The sequence below is a fragment of the Phocoena sinus genome, chromosome 2 (assembly GCF_008692025.1).
Source record: "Phocoena sinus isolate mPhoSin1 chromosome 2, mPhoSin1.pri, whole genome shotgun sequence".
NCBI classification, from domain to species: domain Eukaryota; kingdom Metazoa; phylum Chordata; class Mammalia; order Artiodactyla; family Phocoenidae; genus Phocoena; species Phocoena sinus.
This window is the reverse complement of record NC_045764.1, coordinates 61,038,993-61,063,720: the sequence shown is the minus strand read 5'-3', so window position 1 is coordinate 61,063,720 and position 24,728 is coordinate 61,038,993. Positions and strand designations below refer to the sequence as shown.

General features: G+C 49.7%; 2 protein-coding genes across 11 annotated transcripts; both read left to right on the top strand.

Moving 5' to 3' along the window:
- Positions 1-2,034: 2,034 nt before the first annotated feature.
- Positions 2,035-8,071, top strand: COMMD4 (COMM domain containing 4). Its single transcript, XM_032622946.1, has 8 exons — positions 2,035-2,094; positions 5,943-6,014; positions 6,241-6,306; positions 6,506-6,545; positions 6,838-6,957; positions 7,139-7,219; positions 7,529-7,705; positions 7,792-8,071. The coding sequence occupies exons 1-8, from the start codon at positions 2,092-2,094 to the stop codon at positions 7,830-7,832; spliced, it is 600 nt and encodes a 199-aa protein (XP_032478837.1). The 5' UTR covers positions 2,035-2,091; the 3' UTR covers positions 7,833-8,071.
- Positions 8,072-17,530: 9,459 nt separating this feature from the next.
- On the top strand, positions 17,531-24,439 carry NEIL1 (nei like DNA glycosylase 1). 10 transcript variants are annotated; one of them, XM_032624199.1, is made up of 11 exons: positions 17,531-17,632; positions 17,721-17,980; positions 19,479-19,935; positions 21,836-21,955; positions 22,052-22,115; positions 22,395-22,494; positions 22,918-23,045; positions 23,371-23,398; positions 23,475-23,644; positions 23,813-23,978; positions 24,161-24,370. In XM_032624199.1, exons 3-11 carry the CDS (start codon positions 19,502-19,504, stop codon positions 24,229-24,231), a joined length of 1,281 nt encoding a protein of 426 aa, XP_032480090.1. In that variant the 5' UTR covers positions 17,531-17,632; positions 17,721-17,980; positions 19,479-19,501; the 3' UTR covers positions 24,232-24,370. The 10 variants fall into 10 exon arrangements, with proteins under 10 accessions (XP_032480090.1, XP_032480091.1, XP_032480094.1 ...); XM_032624200.1 differs by lacking the exons at positions 17,531-17,632; positions 17,721-17,980 and adding an exon at positions 17,999-18,188; XM_032624203.1 differs by lacking the exons at positions 17,531-17,632; positions 17,721-17,980 and adding an exon at positions 18,001-18,188 and having other exon boundaries at positions 23,583-23,644; positions 24,161-24,433.
- The last annotated feature ends 289 nt before the right edge of the window (positions 24,440-24,728 follow it).

Here is a 24,728-nt window from a genome sequence, read left to right as displayed (position 1 = left end):
CTAACTCGAAGAACATTCTGAGAAGTATTTCTAGCGCACTGGCAAAGGCATTTTGAAGTGTGTGCTAAGTTAGAGACAAAACCTGCTAATTTCCCAAGGGGCAATAAAATTGTAATCTTTGGGGTTAACTTTTCTATTGGACAGAAATCTGTCAGTTAACATAATTTCTCAGGTACATTTTCCTACATGAGCGGTTTTCAAAGTGTAGTCCCCGAACTGGAAATCTCAGCACACCTGGGAACTTGTTGGAAATGCAGATTTTCAAGTCCCACCCGAGACCTATTTAATTAAAAACTCTGGGGGTTGGGCCCAACATTGTTTTAACAAGCCCAGCAGATGATCCTGATACACTGTAAAGTCTGAGAACCACTGCCCTAAATAGGCAAATCATCTTTGTGAAACAAATCTGTGCGACAATGCATGACATTAAAAGGACATGCCACCCACCTTTTCGCCTTATTTCCAAATTTAAATAATTTGTCTTTTTGATGTTTGCTGTTTTGTTTTTCAAATACTCTATCAACTTAAGGCAGTTTTCATCTATTACTAATTTTTTTTCTTTTTAATAAAAAAAATGGTTTCCCAAATCTATCAGTTCTTTTCTTTAACCTACTGAGATGATGAAATACAAATGGCACTATTCTTATACTCTTAAAATTTTTTATTGATATGGTGTATTGTAACACACTCTTGACTTCAACATGATGTTTATGATTTTTAGAAAGCTCTTTACAAGTGAGATCAATTTTAGCAGGAATTAGCTTTCCATCTCTTTCTATTTAGGGAGCAGTTTAATTGCCATAGGCTCTATCTGGACTTTGAAAGCCTGCAACAATAAAACAAGCGGGGCCTAGTGTATGGGTGAGGGGCATGGAATTGAAGACAGATCTCAAACAGTTCAATTTCTTCTTTGGTTATTAGTCTATTCTCTAGTGTATTTTTGTTGTTGCTATTTTGGGTTTTTTTTGTTTTTCCCTCTTCAAGTGAACATGGGAAACTTAGTTTTCCTAGACTAGCCATTAGCTCAAACTCACAAGTAAGCAGACTAATGCAATTTAAAGCAACCTATGTTTCTCCCATTAAGATAAACATCTGATGTTGGTGAAGCTGAAAAACAGCTCTCCTGAGGGTGTCAACTGTTACAGGCCTTTTTGCTAGGCACCTTAAGGGATTCATCAAAATGAAATAAAATACCTAGGCACTTGAAGGAGATATCTGGGGTACTGGTAATGTTTCCTTATTTGGGTGCTGGTTACATGGGGTGTATGGTTTATGAAAATTCATTAAGGGGCTTCCTTGGTGGTGCAGTGGTTAAGAATCCGCCTACCAATGCAGGGGACACGGGTTCCATACCTGGTCCGGGAAGATCCCACATGCCGCGGAGCAGCTCTGCCCGTGCACCACACTACTGAGCCTGCGCTCTAGAGCCCGCAAGCCACAACTACTGAGCCCACGAGGCACAACTACTGAAGCCCGCGTGCCTAGAGCCTGTGCTCTGGAGCAAGAGAAGCCACTGCAATGAGAAGCCCGCGCACCACAACAAAGAGTAGACCCTACTCGCCGCAACTAGAGAAAGCCCGCGCACAGCAACGGAAGACCCAACGCAGCCAATAAATTAAAAAAAGAAAATTCACTAAGCTCTGTGTTTACACTACGTACAATTTCCTGTATGTGCATTCTATTCCAATAAATTTTTAAAATACGTCTTTTGCCACAGCCCACAGCCCACAGCTGTATGTAATGGCATTGCTTACTTAACCAAAACACGGAGACAACCTGAATACCCCGGCAGAACGGAAGGCTCCCGCTCCGTTAAGGCGAACAAATTAAACGGTTTCTACTACCTCTTCCTACTGCTTTGGTTCTGTTCTCAGTTAACCTGGGGGTTGGCGCTGGCCCTTTCCAGGGAAAGGTTCTGGGGACTGAGAAAGGGACCCGATATTCCGCCCCAACAGCTCGGAACTCGCCGACTCGCTCCCGCCCCGATCCGAGGAGGCCTCCGCCCCCACGCCCCAGCGTCACGTGACCGCCACATCACCTGACCCGGCGCAACCGGAAGGTGGAAGTCTTGGGCGCGGGCTTCCTGGCGCGATGGTGAGGGCTGAGGGGTGATACGAGGCAATGGGTGCTGGGGGCGGGCAGAGTACGAGACCCCCAAATCTCACCGCCGCGGCTGCGGGAAGGGTGGGGCGCCGGGTGCGAGGAGATGGGAAGTCTGCCGGGCCCCTCAGCAGACACTTGGGTGCAGTCGTGAGGGCCGAGGCTCTGGTAGAAAAAAGCCTCCCTTCACCCTCCTCCCTGCAGGATGGGTAGGGCAGGGCGGGCCGGCAGGCTAGGAGTGCCTTGATGGGAAGCAAGGGCCCGCGCACCCCCGGGACACGAGCTGGGGCTTGTCCCTTCAGGCCTTCCTCTGCCCCAAGAGGCCCTCCCAAAGGTGCCCACTTCCCAGCGCTCCTGTGGGACCTGGAGAAAAACTTGCTTACAGTTAAGCTCAGTCTTCTGCACTGTTAGGAAGGCCCTTCGCTCTTCCCAGAGCCAGAAAGGAGTAGACTTGGGGTTGGGATTTCCCAACTCATACATCCATTCATTCCTTCAACAGGCTGTGAGTGCCTGCTGTATACCATGCACTGTGCCAGGCACTGAGACTTTGGCTGCAGGAGGGAAGGGCCACGCTGGAAGTTTGAATGGGCAGTCATAGTTAAGACGAGGGGAAGGGGCCAAACTCACCTTGTGCATAGTGTCAGGGAGGCGACCCAAGGATGACATCATATGAGGGCCTGGGAGCAGGGAAGAAAGCTAGCTGGGTGCAGTGCAGTTTGCGTACCAGGGGTTAGGAGGCATGGAACGGGGCTGGTGGGAGGCTGTATCTTCAGACAGGGAACAGCATTCAAAGGCTTCAGGTGAGAGGGAGCATGGCTCCCTAGGAATGAATGCATTTCATCACCTGGAAGAGTAGAAACTGCAGGCTAGTGAAAGATGAAGCTCGACGGGTAAGCACAGACCAAAGCTTGCTGGGTCTTGAAAGCCACATAGAGGAGTTTGGACTTTAAGAAGAGGGTGCTGGGAAGCTAGGAAGAGCCTTTCAGCTGACTTGTGGAGGGAGCAAGAGAGGAACAGAGAGCCCAGCCTCGGGCAGCAGGCCCCCCAGGAGATGGTAGTGACTTGAGATAGGGTGGAGAGAGTGGAGATAGAAGTGGGGGAAATCAGCAGGGCTCAGGGACTAAATGCGTGCGGGAAAAAGGAGAGGGAGGGGTCTGGGCGTGGTTCCCAGGTGGTGGTGCTCACTGGGGTGGGGGCAGGTTTCAGCTGGAAGAGAACCAGTTACTTTGATACGCGCTGAGTGAGGCGTCTGAGCTGCCAGGTGCAGCTGGCTAGGAGACAGTCTAGATTTAAGTGTCTGGAGCTCAGAAGAGAATCTACAATGGCAGTTATAAATTTGGGAGTCATCAGCACAAAGATGATCATTGAACCCTGAAATGTGTAACCTGTCTCAGCCAGAATATTAGTTGGGAAGAGAGGACCTAGGACAGAACTTAGAGAAAAGCCAGCATTTTAAGAAATTGCACAAGGAACACGTGCTTATGGTAAAAAAGTAAATAATACAGAGATGGTAGAAGTCAGAAAAAATGCAGAGATGGTAGAAGACTTCTGTGGGTAGAAGTCAGGGACCCATGAAGTTAGGAAAAATATTACCTCTCAATTTTGGCTAACTTCAAACTGAAATTTAGTATTTTCTTCAATTATGAGTGTTGGCAACAAACCCCACTATGATTAGCAGCACCTCTGACTTTGTCACTAATAGAAATCAGATATTTTCATATTACAGCTGTTGGCATTGTTTACATATCGTTCATGCTCATTTCTAAATTACTGTCATTATTTGACTTGAAACATATGTCACATCACCAATTTGTTTTGAATACTTTGATAACTTTTTTTTTTGGCCACTCGACGCGGCTTGCAGGATCTATGTTCCCTGACCAGGGATTGAACCCAGGGCCATGGCAGTGAAAGCCCAGAATCCTAACCACTAGGCCACCAGGGAACTCCCTATTTTGATAACTTTTAATTAGTTTCTTTTATTATGGAGTTTTTCCTATGTATTTACAAAAATATTTATTTATTTATTTGGCTGAGTCGGGACCTCATTGCGGCATGTGGGATCTTTCGTTGCAGAGCTTCTTGCAGTGCGCGGGCTTCTCTCTAGTTGTGGCGTGCGGGTTTTCTCTTCTCTAGTTGTGGTGTGGCCTCCAGAGCGCATGGGCTCTATAGTTTGTGACACAGGGCTCTTTAGTTACGGCACGTGGGCTTAGTTGCTCCGCGGCATGTGGGATCTTAGTTCCCTGACCAGGGATCGAACCCATATCCCCTGCATTGGAAGGCAGATTCTTTACCACTGGACCACCAGGGAAGACCCTCCTGTGTATTTTGTACATCTAAAAACATCATTTTGGGAAAAGCCTATATAGACTTCACCAGATGCCTGATGAGTCCATGCCACAAAATGGGTAAAAACTCCTGAAATAGAAGAAGTACAAGGCTGTCCTTAACACTCCCACCACCTCACCAGCAGTCCCAGTCCCCTGCCCCAGAATAATGACAGGGATCACCACTTGGGGGCTGGGGAAAGGAGGGTGAGCCAGAAAATGAGACAGAGGCCAGGCCATCGGGAGAAATCCAGAAGAGTACGTGGCTTCAGGAAGAAGGATGTGTTTGTGTCAGATGCTGCTGAGGAGTTAAGGAAGAGGAAGACTAGATTTAGTGAAGAAAGTCATTTGTGACCATGGCTAGAGAACTTCACTGGAGGCCCATGTAGAAGCCCCAGGGCAGTGGGGTCAGGTGTGATCAGGGGGATGACAGGTGAAAAGGATTGGAGGTTGAAGGGTCATGGAGCAGGTCTGAAGTGATCGATAAGGTGAACGATGGGGCCAAGTAGAGGACATGGGATTATGGGGCTGCACTGAGGGCCCAGCAGAATCAGGAGAGCGTGGACTGACCGTGTACCCAGTTTGCGGGTTCTGTTCCCATCATCTGTAAGCAGCCCAGACAGAGGCGTGGGAAGATGAACATGTATATTGCTGTGTGTTAGAGCTTTGCCACAGAAACAGGACAAAGGACAGTTGATCAGGGGGTGGAGGATATTGTCAAGATGTGGTTAACCAGGTGGGTTTGCATCCTAACAGAGGAGATGGGCCTTGAATAAGTAATAAAATGTGATATATTCTGTGATAAATGCCATGGAGATCAAGAAGGAAAGATAAACAGCTAAAGCATGATGGTGAAGAGCTGTTTTATTTTTTTTGAACAGCTTCCTTGAGATAAAATCGACATAAAACAAACCATGTGTGTGTAAATATATGGTTCAATAAGTTTCGATGCGTATATGCTCGTGAAAACATTACCATGATCAAGATAATGAATACATCCACTGACCCCAAAAATTTCCATGTGTGAGGGGCTATTTAAGAAAGCATAGTCAGAGAAAGTCCATCAGAAGAGGTGTCATTTGAGCAGAGACCTGAGTGAAGTGAGAGAGCAAGCCATGTTTAATCTGCAACAGGAGCAGCAGGGAGGCCAGTATGGCTGGAGCTGGGGAGGGAAAGGAGGAGAAGGTGAGATGGTCACCGGCACCCTGAGGCCAGGTACTTTGTTGTGTTCCATGCTGCACCCCAGCGCTTAGAGTGGGCTCTCCCACGGAGAAGGTGCCCAGTCATGTCTGCTGAGCACATGAATGCCTGGGACAGCCACGAGAACAAGGTTTGGTGGCAGGGTGAGTCAGGGAGAGGGTTCTCCAAACAGCCTGGTAGTAGGGGGGAAGACATGGGCCAGAGGGCACGCATCTTGGACAGGCAGCAGGAACCCTGAGGAGCAGTAGCGTGGGAGACACCTGGCCATACGTCAGCCGGCCCTCCAGCTTTACCACCTACCTTACTCCCTTGCAGAGGTTCCGGTTCTGTGGTGACCTGGACTGTCCTGACTGGGTCCTGGCAGAGATCAGCACGCTGGCCAAAATTGTTGAGTGCATGGGGTCTTGGGGGTGGGGGCAGAGAGGGATTGCGGCTGGGGGCTCTGAGGGTGGAGGGTGGGGAGGTCACTCTTGAGCTGGGGCCTCAGCGCTCTCGGGCTATCCGAACGTGCTGTGTGACTGATCAGGTATGTGGCCAGCCTTCTCTGAGCCAGCCCACCAGCATGGAGGGGTGAGGTGGGTCAGTCTGGCTGATGTAAGGCCTTCCCCTCCAGTCCTCCGTGAAGCTGAGGCTGCTGTGTAGCCAGGTGCTGAAGGACCTTCTGGGACAGGGGATTGACGTGAGTGCAGGGCCCCGCACCCCACTGTCCCATGACCCTGTGACCCCCACTGCCCTGAAAGTGCACCAGACCCAGGGAGACGGGTGATCAGCTCCCACCCTCCCTAGATACCTCGTGTCCTTACCACAGGATGCAGGCCAGGGGTTGGGGGCTAGTGAGCGGGGGTCCGGCACCCCTTGAGGGCCTCCTTTCTCCACAGTATGAGAAGATCCTGAAGCTCACCGCTGATGCCAGGTTTGGTGAGTACCCCACTGGGTCCGCAGACCTTTGGGCAAACCCGGGTATTCAGCCTGGGGCCTGGCACAGAGGCCCCTCCTCCCAACAGCCCACTCTGACCCACCTGCCTCAGCAGAGGAGCATGAGGGAAGAAAGACATTGCCAGCCCTAGGGTCCTCTGCCCACTCCCAGTGGGGCAGTAGCGGTGCTCATGGCTCAAGGAGGCCTAGGGGCTCTGAGCTGAAGATAGTGGGGTGTCAAGGAGGTGGCTGGGGCCACAGCGACACCCCCCATTCCACCCATGGCTCCCCCCAGAGTCGGGTGATGTGAAGGCCACAGTGGCAGTGCTGAGTTTCATCCTCTCCAGTGCGGCCAAGCATAGCGTGGATGGCGAGTCCTTGTCCAGTGAACTGCAGCAGCTGGGGCTGCCCAAAGGTACAGGGATGAGGGCAGGCAGGTGGGTAACCTGTGGGCCAAGGGGTGCCAGGCAAAGGTCAGGCTGTGTGACCCTGAGATGCACCTTGCCCTCTGGGCCAGGAGCCTGAGACCTGCCCTTTGAGTGGCCTAAGCCCCAGCACCCACCTGCTAGCTCAGGGGACCTCCCTTCGGCCCCCAGAGCATGCAGCCAGCCTGTGTCGCTGTTATGAGGAGAAGCAAAGCTCCCTGCAGGAGCACCTGCGGGCCTGCAGCTTGCGAGGTGAGTGTGGGGTGCCCGGGTGGGGGCTGGGCTCCATTCTAGAAGGTGCATGTGGCTTGGGAGGTGTTTGTCCTCAGAAAGGAGACTTAACCACATCACATGTCGAGCAGTCACAGAGCTGGGATTCCTGATACCAGCCCCGGTTTCTTTCCTCTGAGATCTGCTATGGGTAATCTGAGCTCCTGGATCAGAGGGATGCGAGCTTCTCAAAGGCCACATAGCCCTGAAGGGTTCAGGGCTGAACCAGGGTATGGGCTAGGGCTGCCTGGCTCCCCTGCCTGTGACCCTGAGCCCCTTTCGGTCTTGCAGTGAATAGGCTGACAGGCGTGGGCTGGCGGGTGGACTACACCCTGAGTTCTAGCCTGCTGCGGTCCGTGGAAGAGCCCATGGTGCACCTGCGGCTGGAGGTGGCAGCTGCCTCGGGTGCCCCGGCCCAGCCTGTTACCATGTCCCTCTCAGCAGACAAGTTCCAGGTCCTCCTGGCAGGTGAGGCTCAGCTGTACCTGGAGGGTAAGGGGCCCTCCCGGATCCTGCCTAATTGCCACCTACCTACCTACCTCTTGCCCCTGCAGAACTGAAGCAGGCCCAGACCCTGATGAGCTCCCTGGGCTGAGAAGAAGAGCTCATGGGGCCCATGTGGAACTGCCCTCCGAACTTCCCTTCAGGGGGTGCCCCAGCTCCAGGACCCTAGGGGCCTGGCCTCCTGGATGTCTGGCTTCCTAGGTTACCACCTGAGAATTCAGCCCAGGGATCCTGAACACTCTTGCAGCATTGTCTTCCCTCCCCCGTGAAAGGCACATGTCAGTGGTTTTCATGAGAAGGAAGAATAAACAGAAGTGTAAGAAGTGTAAAGAAGTGTGTGCATGGATTTCTTTTGGGTTCAGATCAGAGGTTTTCAGGAGAGAGACCAAGTGACATACTGACCTCCCTGACCTATTGCACATTTTCTTTTTTCTTTGCTCAGCTGTGATTGAGGCAGGTCAGGGTTGAGGCAGAACGAGAGCCAAAATGAAACAGCTTGTCTGTAGACAGGAAAATCAGGGTTCTAGCTCCCAGTCCTATGATGCTCTTGACTCTGCCCTCTCTGTGCTGGCCCTGTCCTTAGGCTGGCAGCAAGTGGTTGGCCCCAACACCAGATACCCCAGGTAGAGAAAGGAGAGAGCCCTTGCCTCTCTGTCATCTTCTTTAGGAAGAGAGAAGGCCCATGCCGGAACCACTCACTGGCAAGTGGAATGGGATAATGGGCTGAATGTTTGTGATGCACCCATTCCCCACCCCCTGCCAAATTCATATGTCTAAGCCCCAACTCCCAGTGAGATGGTTTTAGGAGGTAGGGCTTTGGGGAATAATTAGGTTCAGATGAAGTCATGAGAGTGGGACCCTTGTGATGATTAGCACTCTTATAAGAAAAGGAAGACAGACTCTCTATACCGTGGAAAGGCCATATGAGAACATAGCAAGAAGACAGCTGTCTAACAAGGCAGGAGAGAGCCCTCACCAAGAACTGATTCTGACTCGAACTTGGACGTCCCAGCCTCTGGAACTACGAGAAATAAATGTCTGGTTTTTTGGATTTAAAAAAAATAATAATAATAAATTTATTTTTTGACTGTGTTGGATCTTCACAGCTGTGTGCAGGCTTTCTCTAGTTGCGGAGAGCGGAGGCTACTCTTTGTTGCGGTGCACAGGTTTCTCATTACAGTGGCTTCTCTTGTTTTGGAGCACAGGCTCCAGGGCACGCAGGCTCAGTAGTTGTGGCTCACGAGCTCTAGAGCGCAGGCTCAGTAGTTGTAGCATGGGGTTTGCTGCTCTGCGGCATGTGGGATCTTCCTGGACCAGGGCTCAAACCCATGTCCCCTGCATTGGCAGGCGGATTCTTAACCACTGCACCACCAGGGAAGTCCCTAAATGTCTGTTTTTTAAGCCACCCAGTCCATGGTGTTTTCTTATAGCAGCCCGAACAGACTAAGACAAATGGCCTCCCAGGACTGGCTTAGGCCAGCTAGGGTCCCTTGTAGAACAGACTGATTCCAGGTGTGGGGCAGGGAGAATACAAGGTAAGCCTAGAACATCTCGGGATCCAAGGAAGCTATCAAAGAATAATAAGTAATGCCAACAGGAGCCAGCTCATCCCACTGGCTAAAGATGGGACAATTTAAGCATCAAAGATATAAGGACTCACTCCCCTCCTGGCTTCTGCTTCTGGAGAAATGGAGCAGATGGGCTTTTCTCTATTCCTTCCACTAAGCTCAGCTAAAAACCTTAGACGTTATATATAAAGCAAACATAAGACTATGAAAGGTGACAAGAAGAAAGCAGACTGGCTAGACCTCAAGACCTGAAGAACAACACAGCAGAGAATCCCTTAGATTTTCTTTTTGCTTCATGTATCCCAAGCTGGGAGCTGGAGAAGCCATCCACCTAGAAACAACACACAGACAAAGGAAGGCCCAACAAAAGCCTACTCTCTCTAGGCAAAGGACTGGGAAAAGGACAGTCCAGCAAGACAGAAAAAGTTACAGACAGTAACAGCTGTACTCCAGCCACACCCTGCAGAACTGCAGCCCTTCTTCGACCCCTGACTGCAAAGGCTGAGTAGAAGCCTAGACTCCCACCCCATCCAGCAATAAGGAGGTGGTATACCCCTTTCCCCACTGGTACTGTGTCAGAGGAGGCCTGCTAAAAGAGAAGATTTAAATAAGATGCAGTCTCATAATACCCCAAATGTCTAGGATTCAATGAAAAAAATCGTTGTACCAAGAACCAAGAAAATTTCAACGTGAATGAAAAAAGACAACAAATGCCAACACCAAAATGACTCAGCTGTTAGAATTCTATGCTAAGGATTTTAAAACAGCTATCATAAAAATGCCTCAAGTCTCAGCAGAGAAACAGAAGATATAAAGAACCAGATAAAAATTTTAGAACTGAAAACTACAATAACCCAAGTAAAAATCTCAATGGGTAGACTTAACAACAGAAGAAAGAATCAGTGGATTTGAAGATAAATCAATAGAAATTACCCAGCCTGAATAACAGAGAGAAAATAGTTTGGAAAACAAACAACAACAAAACAATAAAACAGAGTTTCAGGGACCTGTAGGACTATAACAAAAGATCTAGTATTTGTGTTGTCAGAGTCCCAGAAGGTGAGGAGAAAGAAGGTAGGACAGAAAAAGTATTCAAAGAAATAATGGCTAAAATTTTCCAAAATATGGCAAAAGACACAAACCTACAGAGTCAAGAAACTGAATGAACTCCACACAGGTTGAACCCAAAGAAATCTATGTCAAGGTATGTCATAATCAAACTTCTGAGAACTAAAGAAAAAAATTTTTGAAAGCAGCAAGAGAGTGATGACACCTTACATATAGGGGGGAAACAATTCGAATGACTGAATATCTCATTAGAAACCACAAAGGCCAGAAACAAAAAGCGCAACACGTTTCGGGCCCTGAAAGAAAAGAAGTGTCAACCCAGAATTTTATATTCAGCGAAAATCACCTCAAGAGTAAAGGGGGAGTAAAAGAATGAAATTAGAACATTTTTCTCACACCATATACAAAAATAAACTCAAAATGGATTAAAGACCTAAATGTAAGACTGGATACCATAAAACTCGAAGAAAATGTAGGCAGAACACTCTGACATAAATTGTAGCAATATTTTTTTGGATCTGTCTCCTAAGGCAAAGGAAACAAAAGCAAAATTAAACAAATTGCACCTGATTAAACATAAAGCTTTGGCACAGCAAAGGAAACCACTGACAAAATGAAAAGACAATCTACAGAATGGGAGAAAATATTTGCAAATGATATGACCGATAAGGGGTTAATATTCAAAATATATAAATAGCTCATACAATTCAATATCAAAAAAACAAGCAACCCGATTAAAAAATGGGCAGAAGACCTGAAAAGATATTTTTCCAAAGAAGACATAGAGATGGCCAACAGGCATATGAAAAGATGCCCAGCGTCACCAATTATTAGAGAAATGCAAATCACAACCACAATGAGATATCACCTCACACCTGTCAGAATGACTACCATCAAAAAGACCACAAATAACAAATGTTGGCAAGGATGTGGAGAAAGGGGAACCCTCGTACACTGTTGGTCTGAATGTAAATTGGTGTAGCCACCATGAAAGCAGTATGGAGGTTCCTCAAAAAACTAGCAATAGAACTACAATGTAATCCAGCATTCCTACTTCTGGGTATTTATCTGAAGAAGACAAAGACACTAACTCAAAAACATACATGCACCCCAATGTGCATAGTGTGTGTGTGTGTGTGTGTGTGTGTGTGTGTATACATATACATATATATATATATATGATATCACTCAGCCTTAAGAAATAATTAAATTTTGCTATTTACAAAAACATGGATGGACCTGGAGGGTATTATGCTTAGTGAAATAAGTTAGAGAAAGACAAATAGTGTATGATATCACTTATATGTGAAATCTAACAAATGAAATGAATGAATATAACAAAACGAATAGACTCATGGATACAGAGAACAAACTAGTGGTTACCAGCGGGGAGACAGAGGGGGAGGGGCAAGATAGGAATAGAGGATTAAGAGGTACAAACTACTATGTGTAAAATAAATAAGCTTCAAGGGCATATGTACAGCACAGGATATATAGTCAATGTTTGATAATAACTTTAAATGGAGTATAATTATAAAAATATTGGGGGCTTCCCTGGTGGCGCAGTGGTTGAGAGTCCGCCTGCCGATGCAGGGGACACGGGTTCATGCCCTGGTCCGGGGGGTTGCCACATGCCGCGGAGCGGCTGGGCCCGTGAGCCAAGGCCGCTGAGCCTGCGCGTCCGGAGCCTGTGCTCTGCGACGGGAGAGGCCACAACAGTGAGAGGCCCGCGTACCACAAAAAAAAAAAAAAAAAAAAAAAAAAAAATATTGGATCACTGTGTTGTACACCTGAAACTAATATAGTATTTATTGTAAATCAACTAGACTTCAATTTGAAAAATGACAGAATTGTAAGGCATTTTAAAAAAGAGTAAAGGGGGAAATCAAGACATTCACAGATGAAGGATAACTAATATAATTTGTCACCAACAGACCTAATCTAAAAATAAAAAGGCTAAAAGGAAACCATAAACAAAACAAAAAGACAACCCACAGCATGGGAGAAAATATTTGCAAACGATGTGACTGACAAGCGATTAATCTCCAAAATATACAAACAACTCATGCAGTTCAATATCAAAAAAACAAACAGGGCTTCCCTGGTGGCACAGTGGTTGGGAGTCTGCCTGCCAATGCAGGGGACACGGGTTCAAGCCCTGATCCGGGAAGATCCCACATGCCGTGGAGCAACTGGGCCCGTGCGCCACAACTACTGAGCCTGTGCTCTAGAGCCTGCGAGCCACAACTACTGAGCCCATGTGCCACAACTACTGAAGCCTGCGCACCTGAAGCCCGTGCTCCGCAACAAGAAAATCCACTGCAACGAGGAGCCGGCGCACCGCAGTGAAGAGTAGCCCCCACTCGCTGCAACTAGAGAAAGCCGCTGTGCAGCAACAAAGACCCAACGCAGCCAAAAAAATAAAATAAATAAATATATAGAAAAATAAATTGTTAAAAAAAACAACCCGATGAAAAAATGGGCAGAAGATCTAAATAGACATTTTTCCAAAGAAGACACACAGATGACCAAAAAGCACATGAAAAGCGATGCTCAACGTCGCTAATTATTAGAGAAATGCAAATCAAAAGTACAGTGAGGTATCACTCCACACCAGTTAGAATGGCCATCATCAAAAAGTCTACAAACAATAAATGATGGAGAGGGTGTGGAGAAAAGGGAACCTTCCTACACTGTTGGTGGGAATGTAAATTGGTACAGTGTGGAGGTTCCTTAAAAAATTAAAAACAGAGCTATCATATGATCCAGCAATCCCATTCCTGGGCACATATCCAGAGAAAACCATGATTCAAAAAGATACATGCACCTCAGTGTTCACTGTGGCACTATTTACAATAGCCACGTCATGGAAACAACCTAAATGTCCATCAACGGATAAAGAAGATGCGGTACCTATATACAGTGTAATATTACTCACCCATAAAAAAGAATGAAATAATGCCATTTGTAGCAACATGGATCGACCTAGAGATTATCATACTAAGTGAAGTAAGTCAGACAAAGAAAGACAAGTGTCATATGATATTACTTATATGTGGAATCTAAAACATGATACAAATGAAGTTATTTACAAAACAGAAACAGACTCACAGATGTAGAAAACAAACTTATGGTTACCAAAGGGGAAAGGTGGGGGGGGAGGGATAAACTGGGCGGTCAGGATTAACATATACACACTACTATTTATAAAATAGATAATCAACAAGGAGCTACTGTATAGCACAGGGAAGTCTACTCAATACTCTGTAATAACCTATATGGGAAAGGAATCTGAAAAAGAACAGATATATGTATATGTATAACTGAATCACTCTGCTGTACACCTGAAACTAACACAACATTGTAAATCAACTATGCTCCAATATAAAATAATTTTTTTTAAGAAAAAGGCTAAAGGAGGATCTCCAAACAGAAGGGAAATGATAGAAGAAGAAATCTTGAAACATCAGGAAGGAAGAACAATGGAAAGACTAAAAACATGGATGCAGTAGACTTTCCTTCTCTTGAGTATTTTGAAATATGTTCGACAGTTGAAGCAAAACAAAATACTGTTAGATGTGGTTCTCAATGTATGTAGAACAGATATTTAAGGTTATTATAAACACGGGAGGGCAAAGGGAAGTAAGGTTTCTCTATACTCAAATTGATAAAATGTCGACACCAGTGGACTGTGACAAGTACATACATGTGTATAGTGTAACACCTACAGCAACCACTTCAAAGGGTATGCAATAGAACACACTCAAAAACAATATAGGTAAGTCAAACTGGAATTCTAAAAGATGTTCAAGGAGCCCACAGGAGGGCAAGAGAAAGAAGACAAAACGAAAAACAGGGAATAAACAAAGCACAAATAAAGTGGCAGACAAAAAAGTCACAAAGAAATTTCCAAGTCTCATCAAATGTATAATATGAACTTGGTTTCCTAGGTAGCTTTCCCTCTTCTGTGTTGTCACAGAATCCCGTAGAATCTCCTCTCATTGCTATTGTAGCACTGCATTAATTTTGTATTTACTACCTGCCTTTTACCAGCCTTTTTTAAAGATGGGAATTGTATATCCCTGTTTGTATAGCCCCAAAGACTAATATAGTACTCTTTCAATAAGTGGGGGTAAAAGATAAAGATTGCAACAAATTTAAAGATATTAAATGTGGAAAAAATCAATGAATCCATAAAAGATAACCCCCCCAAATCAATTCTAATTTGTCACCATTGGATATTATTGCACCAAATTCTTAGTCTAAAAATTGATAATTAAAGAGAAGGGTTTCAAAATTTATCCTTCTTTTTAGTATTTCAGAATACCCAAATAACCCTAGTCAATGAAGTAAATCTCTTCTTTACAGAAGAATTCCAGCTAATGTAGAAGGAATGACAGAATCAGAAAATCACCATTTTGTAACTCCCAATTAAATACTTGATTGGGGCAAGGATCACCAGTGATGATAAAGCCATTAGGTGAAAGGTTGATGTGATGTGAAACTGGGTATTTGCGTGGTGCTAAAGAATCACCACATGTAAACAACCCAATGTCCCTCAGCTGGTAAGTGGATAAACACGCTGGTACGTCTACACAGTGGAATACTACTCAGCAATAAAAAGGAATGAACTAGGGGCTTCCCTGGTGGCGCAGTGGTTGAGAATCTGCCTGCCGATGCAGGGGACACAGGTTCACGCCCTGGTCCAGGAAGATCCCACATGCCGCGGAGCGGCTGGGCCCGTGAGCCATGGCCGCTGGGCCTGCGCATCCGGAGCCTGTGCTCCGCAACGGGAGAGGCCACAACAGCGAGAGGCCCGCATACCGCAAAAAAAAAAAAAAAAAAAAAAAAGGAATGAACTGATCGATAAGCATAACAACGTGGATGGTTCTCAAATGCATTATGCTACGAGGAAGAAAGAAGATGCACAAGGCTATGGGCTGAAGATTCCATGTACAGGCACACCTCGGAGTTAACTGCAGGTTTGGTTCCAGAACACTGCAGTAAAGCAAGTATGGCAATAAGGTGAGTCACATGAACTTTTTGGTTTCCCAGTGCATAGAAAAGTTTTGTTTACACTATACTGTAGTCTATTAAGTGTGCAATAGCTGTGTCTAAAAAACTGTGTCTAAAAAAACAATGTACAAACCCTAATTAAAAAATACTTTATTGCTGGGGGTGTGGGCGAGGCGTGAATTGGGAGTTTGGGATTGGCAGATGCAAGCCATTATATATAGAATGGATAAACAACAAGGTTCTACTGTATAGCACAGGGAATTATATTCAATATCTTGTAATAAACCATAATGGAAAAGAATATGAAAAAGAATATACATATAAATGTATAACTGAATCACTTTGCTGTACAGCAGAAACTAATACAACATTGTAAATCAACTATACTTCAATAAAATAAATTTTAAAAATACTTTATTGCTAAAAAATGCTAACCATCATCTGACAATGGAGGATTGCCACAAACCTTCAATTTGTAAAAAAAAAAAAATGCAATATCTGTTAAGTGCAACAAAGTGGAGCGCAATAAATGAGATATGCCTGTGTATGATATTGGCAAAAAACTATAGGGGCGGAAAACAGATCAGTGGTTGCCAGTGAGTACGGTGTAAGTGTTGACTAAAAAGGTGCACGGGCAAATTTTAGGGGGGTGATAGAAATGTATTATCTCTTGACTGTGGTGATGATTATGAGTGTATGAATTTGTCAAAACTCACACTCTAGGGCTTCCCTGGTGGCACAGTGGTTGAGAGTCCACCTGCCGATGCAGGGGACACAGGTTCGTGCCCCGGTCCGGGAAGATCCCACATGCCGCGGAGCGGCTGGGCCCGTGAGCCATGGCCGCTGAGCCTGCGCGTCCGGAGCCTGTGCTCCGCAACGGGAGAGGCTACAACAGTGAGAGGCCCGCGTAACGCAAAAAAAAAAAAAAAAAAACTCACACTCTAGGGACTTCCTTGGCGGTCCAGTGGTTAAGACTCCACACTTCCAATGCAGGGGGCCACAGGTTCAATCCCGGCTGAGGAACTAAGATCCTGCATGCTGTAAGGCGCCACCAAAAAAAAAAAAACACCTACCAAAAACAAACAAAACAAAAAACTCACATTCTAAAAAAGATGAATTTTACTGTATGTACCTTTTAACTTAATTTAAACAAACAAAAATAGACCAACAAAACAAAGAAATCACCCCATAGATTACTTAGTGGTCACAAGGTGTGAAACATACCTTTGCAACACAGAAGTCTGGCTGTCAGAGCCTCACCAGTGATCAATTTCAGCCTCACTAAAGTGAGACAACCAGATGTTGGGCACCTCCTAATGTGATGCAGTTTGGAGTACAGAGCAGCACCCAGGAGACATATGTATTTCCAAGCTTTAGATCTAATTTCTGGTGTGCAGGGAAAACTAGAGATAGAGGAACAAGTTAACGACACCCAAGGAAACATCAGACAAATCCAGAATGTGATGGGGCATCTCAAAGGACAATTGGCTTGGAATCTTCAGAAAGGTCAGTATCATGAAGACCAAAAAAAAAGGAGGTGAGGTGGGTAAGAGGTGGGGATGGTGGTTCCATCTAGATTAAAGTGACTGAAGAGACACAGAATCCTTATTTGGTCTCTGCCTTGAACAAACTAGCTATCAAAGACATTTTGCGGACAATTAGGGAAATCTGAATGTGGGCTATGTATTAGGTAATATTAACAAGTTATTGTTGGGACTTCCCTGGTGGTGCAGTGGCTAAGACTCCGAGCGGGAACTAAATCCAGCATGCTACAACTAGGACCCGGTGCAGCCAAAATAAATAAATAATAAATAAATATTTTCTTTTAAAAAGTTGTTAACTTTACTATCTCGATAAAGGCATTGTCTCATTTTAAATACTGTCAAAATAAATGAATAAATAGATTAAGGGGGGAGGAAGGAGAAGTAGTATGAATCCTGGCAGTGGGTCAGGGACCAGTGCCTGCTACACTTAGGATGAAAGGCCAGCTCCTTACAGAGGCCTCCAGAGGTCGGACCAGACCAGACCAGCTCCTGCTTGTGTGTCTGTCCTCACCTCTCAGCACTACCCCCAGCCACCTTCTTTGAGTGGGCCAATCGCTCGCTTTCCAGCCTCCAAGCCTTTGCATTGTCAGTTCTTTCCGCCTGCCGTAGCGACTCGTCCCCTCTCTTTTCCGGATGGCTCCTTCTGAGGTTTCAGCCTAAATGTCATCGCAGAGAGACCCTCCTCCACAACGGAAGTAGGTTCCGCTCTCGGCTCCTGCCTTTGGCTGCTTGGCTACACTTCATCGCCCGTGGTGATGATGTTTACTTGTTATGTCTGACTAGCGTTGAAACTTAGAGCCACCACCGGGTCCCCAGAGCCTGCATTTATCGCGCACCTTTTCGCGCTCTGCGCACAGCTGCAGGCGCCTCTGCTTTGGGACGGTGCTTCTGTTTCCTGCTGGGAGTGCCGACCCGGTCCCGGACTAGCCGGGTGGCTTCTCACAGCCACAGAGACAGCTGCAACACGGGACCTCAGACCTGACGCCGGATCCCGCCGGCGCCGGGCAGCGGGAAGCCAGGTTCTTCCGCCACCCCCCAGCCAGGTGACTGCCCCAAAGCCTTTCCCACACCCCAAGCCCCCCAGCTCGGGGACCCCACCCGGAACAGTCTTTGCCACCTACCTGAGGAACTACACTTCCCATCAGGCGCTGGAGCAGCGACCGCAGCTCCCAGTGTGCTCCCAGGCGCCGCTCCGCCCCCGGCCTTAACCCCATAGTGCCTGCAGGCTGGCGGGAGCGGCGACGGGCGCAGGTAGCCTGCCAGTGGGCCCGGGGTCGGGGTGGGTGTGCAGCAGAGCTGAGGAGAGGACGGGTTTGGGGGCCTTGGGGAGGAAGGGAGCCAGGGTTAACCGAGGACAGGCAGCGGGGGTGGAGGATGGGGGTGGGTGGGAGGCGAGCCATAGAGCGTCCGCCCCTCGCGAAATTAAGAACCTGGAAGTTCACCTTTTCCAGCGAAACGAACCCTTTCGGGTGCCAGGTCCGGGGCGGCGCTGAGGTTGCGGTGGGGGCGGGGGGGGAGGGCAAAGGAGTCTGCCCTGGCTAAATGTCCCCCTCTGCCCAACACATACCTTCGCCGTCGATCTGGCGAAGAGGAAAGTGGCAAACTCTCCTCTCTACGCCAGCGAGGGTGAGGAAGGGGACTACGCCTCTCTCGGCCCGAGGCGCTGACCGCTGACCGGGGCGTTTCCTATTCCCCCCTGGATCATGGGCTAGAGTTTGGGGAGCCCTTCTGACTCCCCTATCTCCTCCCTCGAAGTCGTGTGTACCTGACTCCAGCGCTGATGTACCTGGAGACACCTGCATTCCCTCTTCCTTGTCCTCGCTATGGTCCTGACCAGTGGGTGGTGGCAGGCCTCCACACTGCCGGCTGAGCCTCTGAGCAACCGTTTTCCCAGCTCTTCTCTTCCAGGCTCATTCCCTCAGTCATTGTGACAACCTATGCGGGCCTGATTCCAAGCGGTGGGGTGATGAGCAAGCAGAGCTTCCACTCTGGGGTGGGAGTGGAGGTAGAGGCAGAGAAGAGATGATAAAATAATTTCAGGTTCTGGGAGTGCCACGAAGGAAGGAAAACGTGTAGGGGGTCGGGGCGTACGATGCTGCCTTGGATAGGGTGGTCAGGGAGGTCCTCTCTTGGATGTTCCCAGACTGAGGGGGACAGCAGGGGCGAAGGCATGGGGGAAAGAAGAGCAGTGTGCTTGAAGCAAGTGAGTCAGAGGGAGCGTGGGAGGAAATGAGATGACAGTGTGGGCCCGGGAAGGAGCTGGACGTTATTCTAAAATCAGGAAGGGTTCATGGAAGCCCATGGAACGCGTTAATGAGCAAGGGAGTCACGTTTCCCTAGTCTGAGCTTTCTCAGCATTTTCGGGGGGGGGGGGGGGGGGCGGGGCAAGGGTTGTGGAGCAGGGGCTGTGACCAAGCCAGCTGACTTCCTGCCAATTATCAGTTGACCATGGCCCCCTCTGACCCTCTGAAAACTGGAAGTGATAATTGCTACCTCACTGGATGCACACCTGGCCCAACCTGCTATCATCCTCCCCCACAGGGCCTGGCCACCCCTCCCACAGAATGCCTGAGGGCCCTGAGCTGCATCTGGCCAGTCACTTTGTGAACGAGGCATGCAGGGAGCTGGTGTTTGGCGGGTGTGTGGAGAAGTCACCTGTCAGCCGCAACCCTGAGGTGCCCTTTGAGAGCAGCGCCTACCACATCTCAGCTTTAGCCCGAGGCAAGGAGCTGCGCCTGACACTGAGCCCCCTGCCTGGGGCTCAGCCCCCACAAGGGCCACTGGCCCTTGTCTTCCGCTTTGGCATGACCGGCTCCTTCCAGCTGGTGCCCAGCGATGCGCTGCCGCCCCATGCCCATCTGCGCTTTTACACGGCTCCCCCTGGCCCCCGACTTGCCCTCTGCTTCGTGGACATCCGCCGCTTTGGCCACTGGGACCTCGGGGGCAAGTGGCAGCCAGGCCGCGGGCCATGTGTCTTGCTGGAGTACGAGCAGTTCAGGTAGGGCCCGCACCAGGTGTGATGAATACAGCCCTGGGCTCCTGGCCGTTAGTGCCTCGGTGGCCAAGAAGTGAGTTCCACTCCCTTCACCTGTAGACCAAGACAGTGTGCTTTCCTGGGGACAGTTCCCTGAGCTAATGGATGTGGAAACCCAAAACTGACGAGGGAGAGGGTGGGAGCAAGAGGTGGATGAGGACATGGCCAGTTAGTGTGAGAGCTGGGTCTCAGGTCAGCATCCCACTCTGTCTTCTGGCACCCTCAAGAGGCTAAGAAGAAAGGTGGAGAGGCTTTAACAACCTAAGAAAGGAGGCTGAGCAGGAAGGAATTGCTTCAAGGGAGTGCGGAGAGGACTGCCTAATGTGGTCTCTGAATCAGACTGTGGTCTCCCACATTCTGCCTACCCACTGGTCTGTGTCCCGTGGTCTCTGTGCCTGTCTTCTGCCTGAGGGAGGGGTAACGGCTCCACCTGGGATGTGATCCAGGTCACATAAGATGGCACACACAAGATGGCACAGTGTCAGCCACTTCCCTTCCTCTAAAGATAAAACATGTATGAGTCTCTGCTTCGTGCCAGGCCAACTCTAAGTGTTGGGGGTTCAGCAGTGATCAAGAGGGATGTGGTCCCTGCTCCCACAGAGCTAGTTCAGGTAGGGCAGGGGGAAAAAGGGGACTAGATTAATTCAAATAGACACATGCCTGAAGAAAAATCCAAGAGGTAGAAAATGACTTTGAGCTGTGGAGGTGGGGGGAGGAGGAGGATGCATTAGGAAAGGCCACCCCAGGTGACGTGTGAGCTGAGGCCTGCCTGATGAGAAGGAGCCAGCTGTGCATAGCTCTAAAGTAAAAGCAATCTGACAAGAATCACAAAGACAAAGGCTTGGAGTGGACTTGGCAAATCCTTTCTTGGGGAAGGCACGCCTTCGGCTGCCCCTTGGGGTGGGTCAGGGCGTCTCTGGTGCCACAGAAGGCAGCAGACTGCTGGCCTTCCCAGGTATGCCCCCAAGTGCACCCCTAGGGAAGTGTCTGTGTTGTCTTGGATTTCTCCCACTTCACCTCTTCTGGGGAGTCATGCCACAAGTGTACCCTTTGCCAGCTGAAGCTCCTCTCACAAGATGAGCGTTTCGGCTTGTTTTGTCCTCCAGCTGCGGAGCCTGTGGGGATCCGCCCCCCTCAGAATTCTGAACACCCAGGCCAACCTTCCACTCTTACCTTTACCCCAAAACTCTGTCTTCTGGCCCCCTATTTCACTTGCTTCTCATGCCCATCACTGAGTCAGTCTTGCCATGATCCTTTTCCACAAAGAAACAAGATACACGTACCCTTCATGGTGGTGAAGAGACCCATGCCCCTTGGAGGTGGGGTGGGAGCTGCTGGGGCTCTCACCAGCCAGGGCTTGCCCCCTCACTCCTGCTAAACAAACAGTGCCAGTACCAGTTTCCTGGAAGATCTTCAGCTTCTTGAAAAGACCTGACCCCGCCAATATCAAACCTTCATATCTAACCAACCAGAAGTCCTAGACAGGGAGTTCCAGACTGCGGACACACCTGAGGTCCTGTGGTCACCTTGTTCTCAAAAATGTCTCGAGTCTGAGGCACTTTGGTGATATACACACCACACACCTAGACTCATGTGTTTTCCTGAACGTGCTGCTTTTGACTGGTATTTTTTTACCTTTTGTAATGCATTAGAATCCCACACTGTTGTTCCCATTTAACAGAAAACTGAGGTTCCCACTGCCAAAACACCACTGAGGCTGGGAAGAGGGGAACTGGGACTCCCCATTTCCTTCCCTTGCACCCAGGAATGGGTTCCCCCAGCTCCTCTCCCCTAACCCATTGGGAGGCAGGGAGGGGTGGGGTGGGCAGAATGGGTCTCATGTGCCCAGACTGTGTCCCTCCAGGGAGAATGTGTTACGAAACCTAGCAGACAAGGCCTTTGACCGGCCCATTTGTGAGGCCCTCTTGGACCAGAGGTTCTTCAATGGCATTGGCAACTATCTGCGGGCAGAGATCCTATACCGGTCAGTAGGCAGGCCCTGGGCACGAGGGCTGGGGTGGCTGGGTGTGCCCACAGTCCCCACTGCTTAGCATGGCGCCCTCTCTCCACCTCACTGCAGGCTGAGGATACCCCCCTTCGAGAAGGCCCGCACGGTTCTGGAGGCACTGCAGCAGCGCAGGCCGGTGAGGCTGCAGGGAGGGATGCACGCACCTATCAGTGCAGGCCGACAAGGGCCTGGGCTGGGTCAGGCGTCTCCAGCTTAACTCAAGCAGGTCCCTTCTCGGTTTCCAGCCTGTTTCCGCATCTCTGCAATGTGTGTGCGTGGGGGAGGTGATGGGGGGCAGATGAACTGTCTGAGTCCAGCCAAGCTCAGAAGGGGTCTGTTCCTCAAGGGGTCAGCTGCCTTCTGAGTGGCCCTGCCTCATACTGACATCCAGGTCCTACCCCTGCCTCTTCTCCAGAGCCCGGAGCTGACCCTGAGCCAGAAGATCAGGGCCAAGCTGCAGAACCCAGACCTATTGGAGCTGTGCCACTCAGTGCCCAAGGAAGTGGTCCAGCTGGGTGAGGCCTGGGAGGCAAAGATGGCCAGCTAGGTCTGCTTTGGCATATCGTGTAACCTGGGACAGTTCCTGCCCCTCTCTGGGCCTGGTTCCCTGCCTGGGGAAGTTTGTCAACCTAGTCGTTCCTAAATGGACTAGGCCTCCTTCACTGATCTTCACGTGTCGGGTGTCTGTGTCCCCTGAGCTGCCCCATGAGGCAGGCAGGGGCAAGGATTCTTAACTCAACTCCAGGATGGGAAAGCCATGGCCCAGAGTGAGGAAGACACCAGCCTGAGGTCACACAGCTGGAGGAGGGAGAGCCTTGGCCCCCTGGCTCAGTCCATCAGCTTGTAAAGCTGAGGTCTGAGCCAGGTCTAACTGGGCTCCCCCCCACTCCCAGCCTAAGTCAGCCCCCTGACCTCCGCCTGGCTCCTCTGTCCCACAGGGGGCAAAGGCTATGGGCCGGAGAGCACGGAGGAGGACTTTGCTGCCTTCCGAGCCTGGCTGCGGTGTTATGGCACGCCAGGCATGAGCTCCCTGCGGGACCGGCATGGCCGCACCATCTGGTTCCAGGTTTGGGCTCTAGTGCTCACACAGGCAAATGGAGCCCTAAGGAAGCTGGTGGGATGGAAAGACCTGGGGTTGCACTGTTCCTGAGGATCTAAGCTTTCCCTGTGCTATGCCCCTCCCCTCCTCTGAGTCCCAGGGTCCCAGCTAGTGGAGCAGCCCAGGGCAGGGTTACCTTGCTGTTGGCTCTGACCTGGGGGGGAGGGGACGGTCAGAGAGGCTTCCTAGGGGAGGGGCTTCACTGATCTGGAAGGACAGGTGTGAGTTCTGCCTCTCCAAGGAAAACCACCCCTGCCAGATTGACTCCTGAATTCTCCTGATTCCATTTTAGGGGGATCCTGGACCCTTGGCGCCCAAAGGTAAGCTATGCCTAATGTAATGAGAGGGAAAAGGACTAGTTGCCTGCAAGGGCTACAGCACCCTTCTCCATCCCAGTCCCCACTCCAACCCTCGGAGGCACTCCAGAGTGGGAGCATGGGAGTCTAGAGAAAGGGGGCTGTGGCCACAAGACCCTCCAACCCCATCAGCAACAGTATCCTGCAGGGGGCAAGTCCCGCAAGAAGAAATCCAAGGGAGCACAGAGGGGTCCTGAGGACCAAGTGGAGGTATGTCTCCCTGCTCCTACCCCCTCCCTGTACCCTCTCCTGTCCTGGCTGCACCCCCCAGGCCAGGCTGTTGGGCAGCTCCTTCCCTTGACAATGGAGGGCAATGGTGGGTCCTAACCAACCTGTGACCTGCTGAGCTCCTCAGGGACCCGTGTCTTCTCCACCCAGAACCCTCCACCTCCAAACAAGGCCCCTTCAAGGACACGAAGGGCACGGAGAGGCCTTCCTGAGCAGACTGCGGCCCAGCAGCCAGAGGGGACCAGCCTCCAACGGGACCCAGAAGCCCCCTGCGTCCCTGAGAAAGGGAAGAGGAGGAGGCAACCAGCGACCTCAGGTGGGCCTTCCTCAGCATCTTCCTCTAGGGAGGGAAGGGGCACCACCAAAACGGGCTCTCCAGGAGAGGAAGGGATGGCAGTGCGGGTGGGAGGAACACGTCGACAGAGGTGGTAGGGAGGCTGTTGGGACAGAGTCCTCGGCCTGGGGTCCGAGCTGCCACCTCACCTGTCCTCCCCACAGGCCGCCGCAGACCCCAAAAGATCAAGGCTGACACCCCATCCTTGGAGCCTGAGGAGACCTCAGCCTCTTAGCAGGAGGGTCTCCTTGCTTGCATCCACCCCTTCCTGCTGCCCAGGATCTGGGCCTGTGCGGCTTCCTGGAAGTTGCAGGGGACTGGCTGCCCCTGGCCCTGTGGCCATTCCCTATACAACTATGATGTTTTTAATTGTACCCATTGTCCCCATTTTTTAAACCCACGTGAAAAAGGCTGTAATTTTTAGTAAACTGATAAACCTTGAACTTCTTGGGCTGGCTGCAGAAGGTCTGGGAAAGCCGAATGTGGAGGGCCTGGTGCCCAGCCCTGGGGACAGGAGGGCCACTGCCTCAGCATGGCAGACTGAGCCCCATCCCAGGCCTCAAGGCCCTGGCTCTCAGGACAGTCTGCCTCTGCAGGGACAGCCCTTCAGAGGTGGTGCAGAGACCCACCCCGTCCCCCGGGGCAGCCCAGGCTCTACAGCTCCTCCAGTCCAGGATTCCTCATGTGGCTGCTCCCCTAGCCTAGTCCAGACTAGTCAATGCTCCCCTCCTA

Bases quoted from the DNA above. Each gene is read 5' to 3' on its own strand.
- COMMD4 (XM_032622946.1), top strand. The intron at 6,546-6,837 runs GTGAGTACCCCA...GGCTCCCCCCAG, and splicing joins CACCGCTGATGCCAGGTTTG to AGTCGGGTGATGTGAAGGCC. The intron at 7,220-7,528 runs GTGAGTGTGGGG...TCGGTCTTGCAG, and splicing joins GCGGGCCTGCAGCTTGCGAG to TGAATAGGCTGACAGGCGTG.
- NEIL1 (XM_032624197.1), top strand. From the start codon at position 19,439: ATGCACACCTGGCCCAACCTGCTATCATCCTCCCCCACAGGGCCTGGC. The intron at 22,495-22,917 runs GTGAGGCCTGGG...TCTGTCCCACAG, and splicing joins CAAGGAAGTGGTCCAGCTGG to GGGGCAAAGGCTATGGGCCG. The intron at 23,399-23,474 runs GTAAGCTATGCC...TCTCCATCCCAG, and splicing joins TGGACCCTTGGCGCCCAAAG to TCCCCACTCCAACCCTCGGA.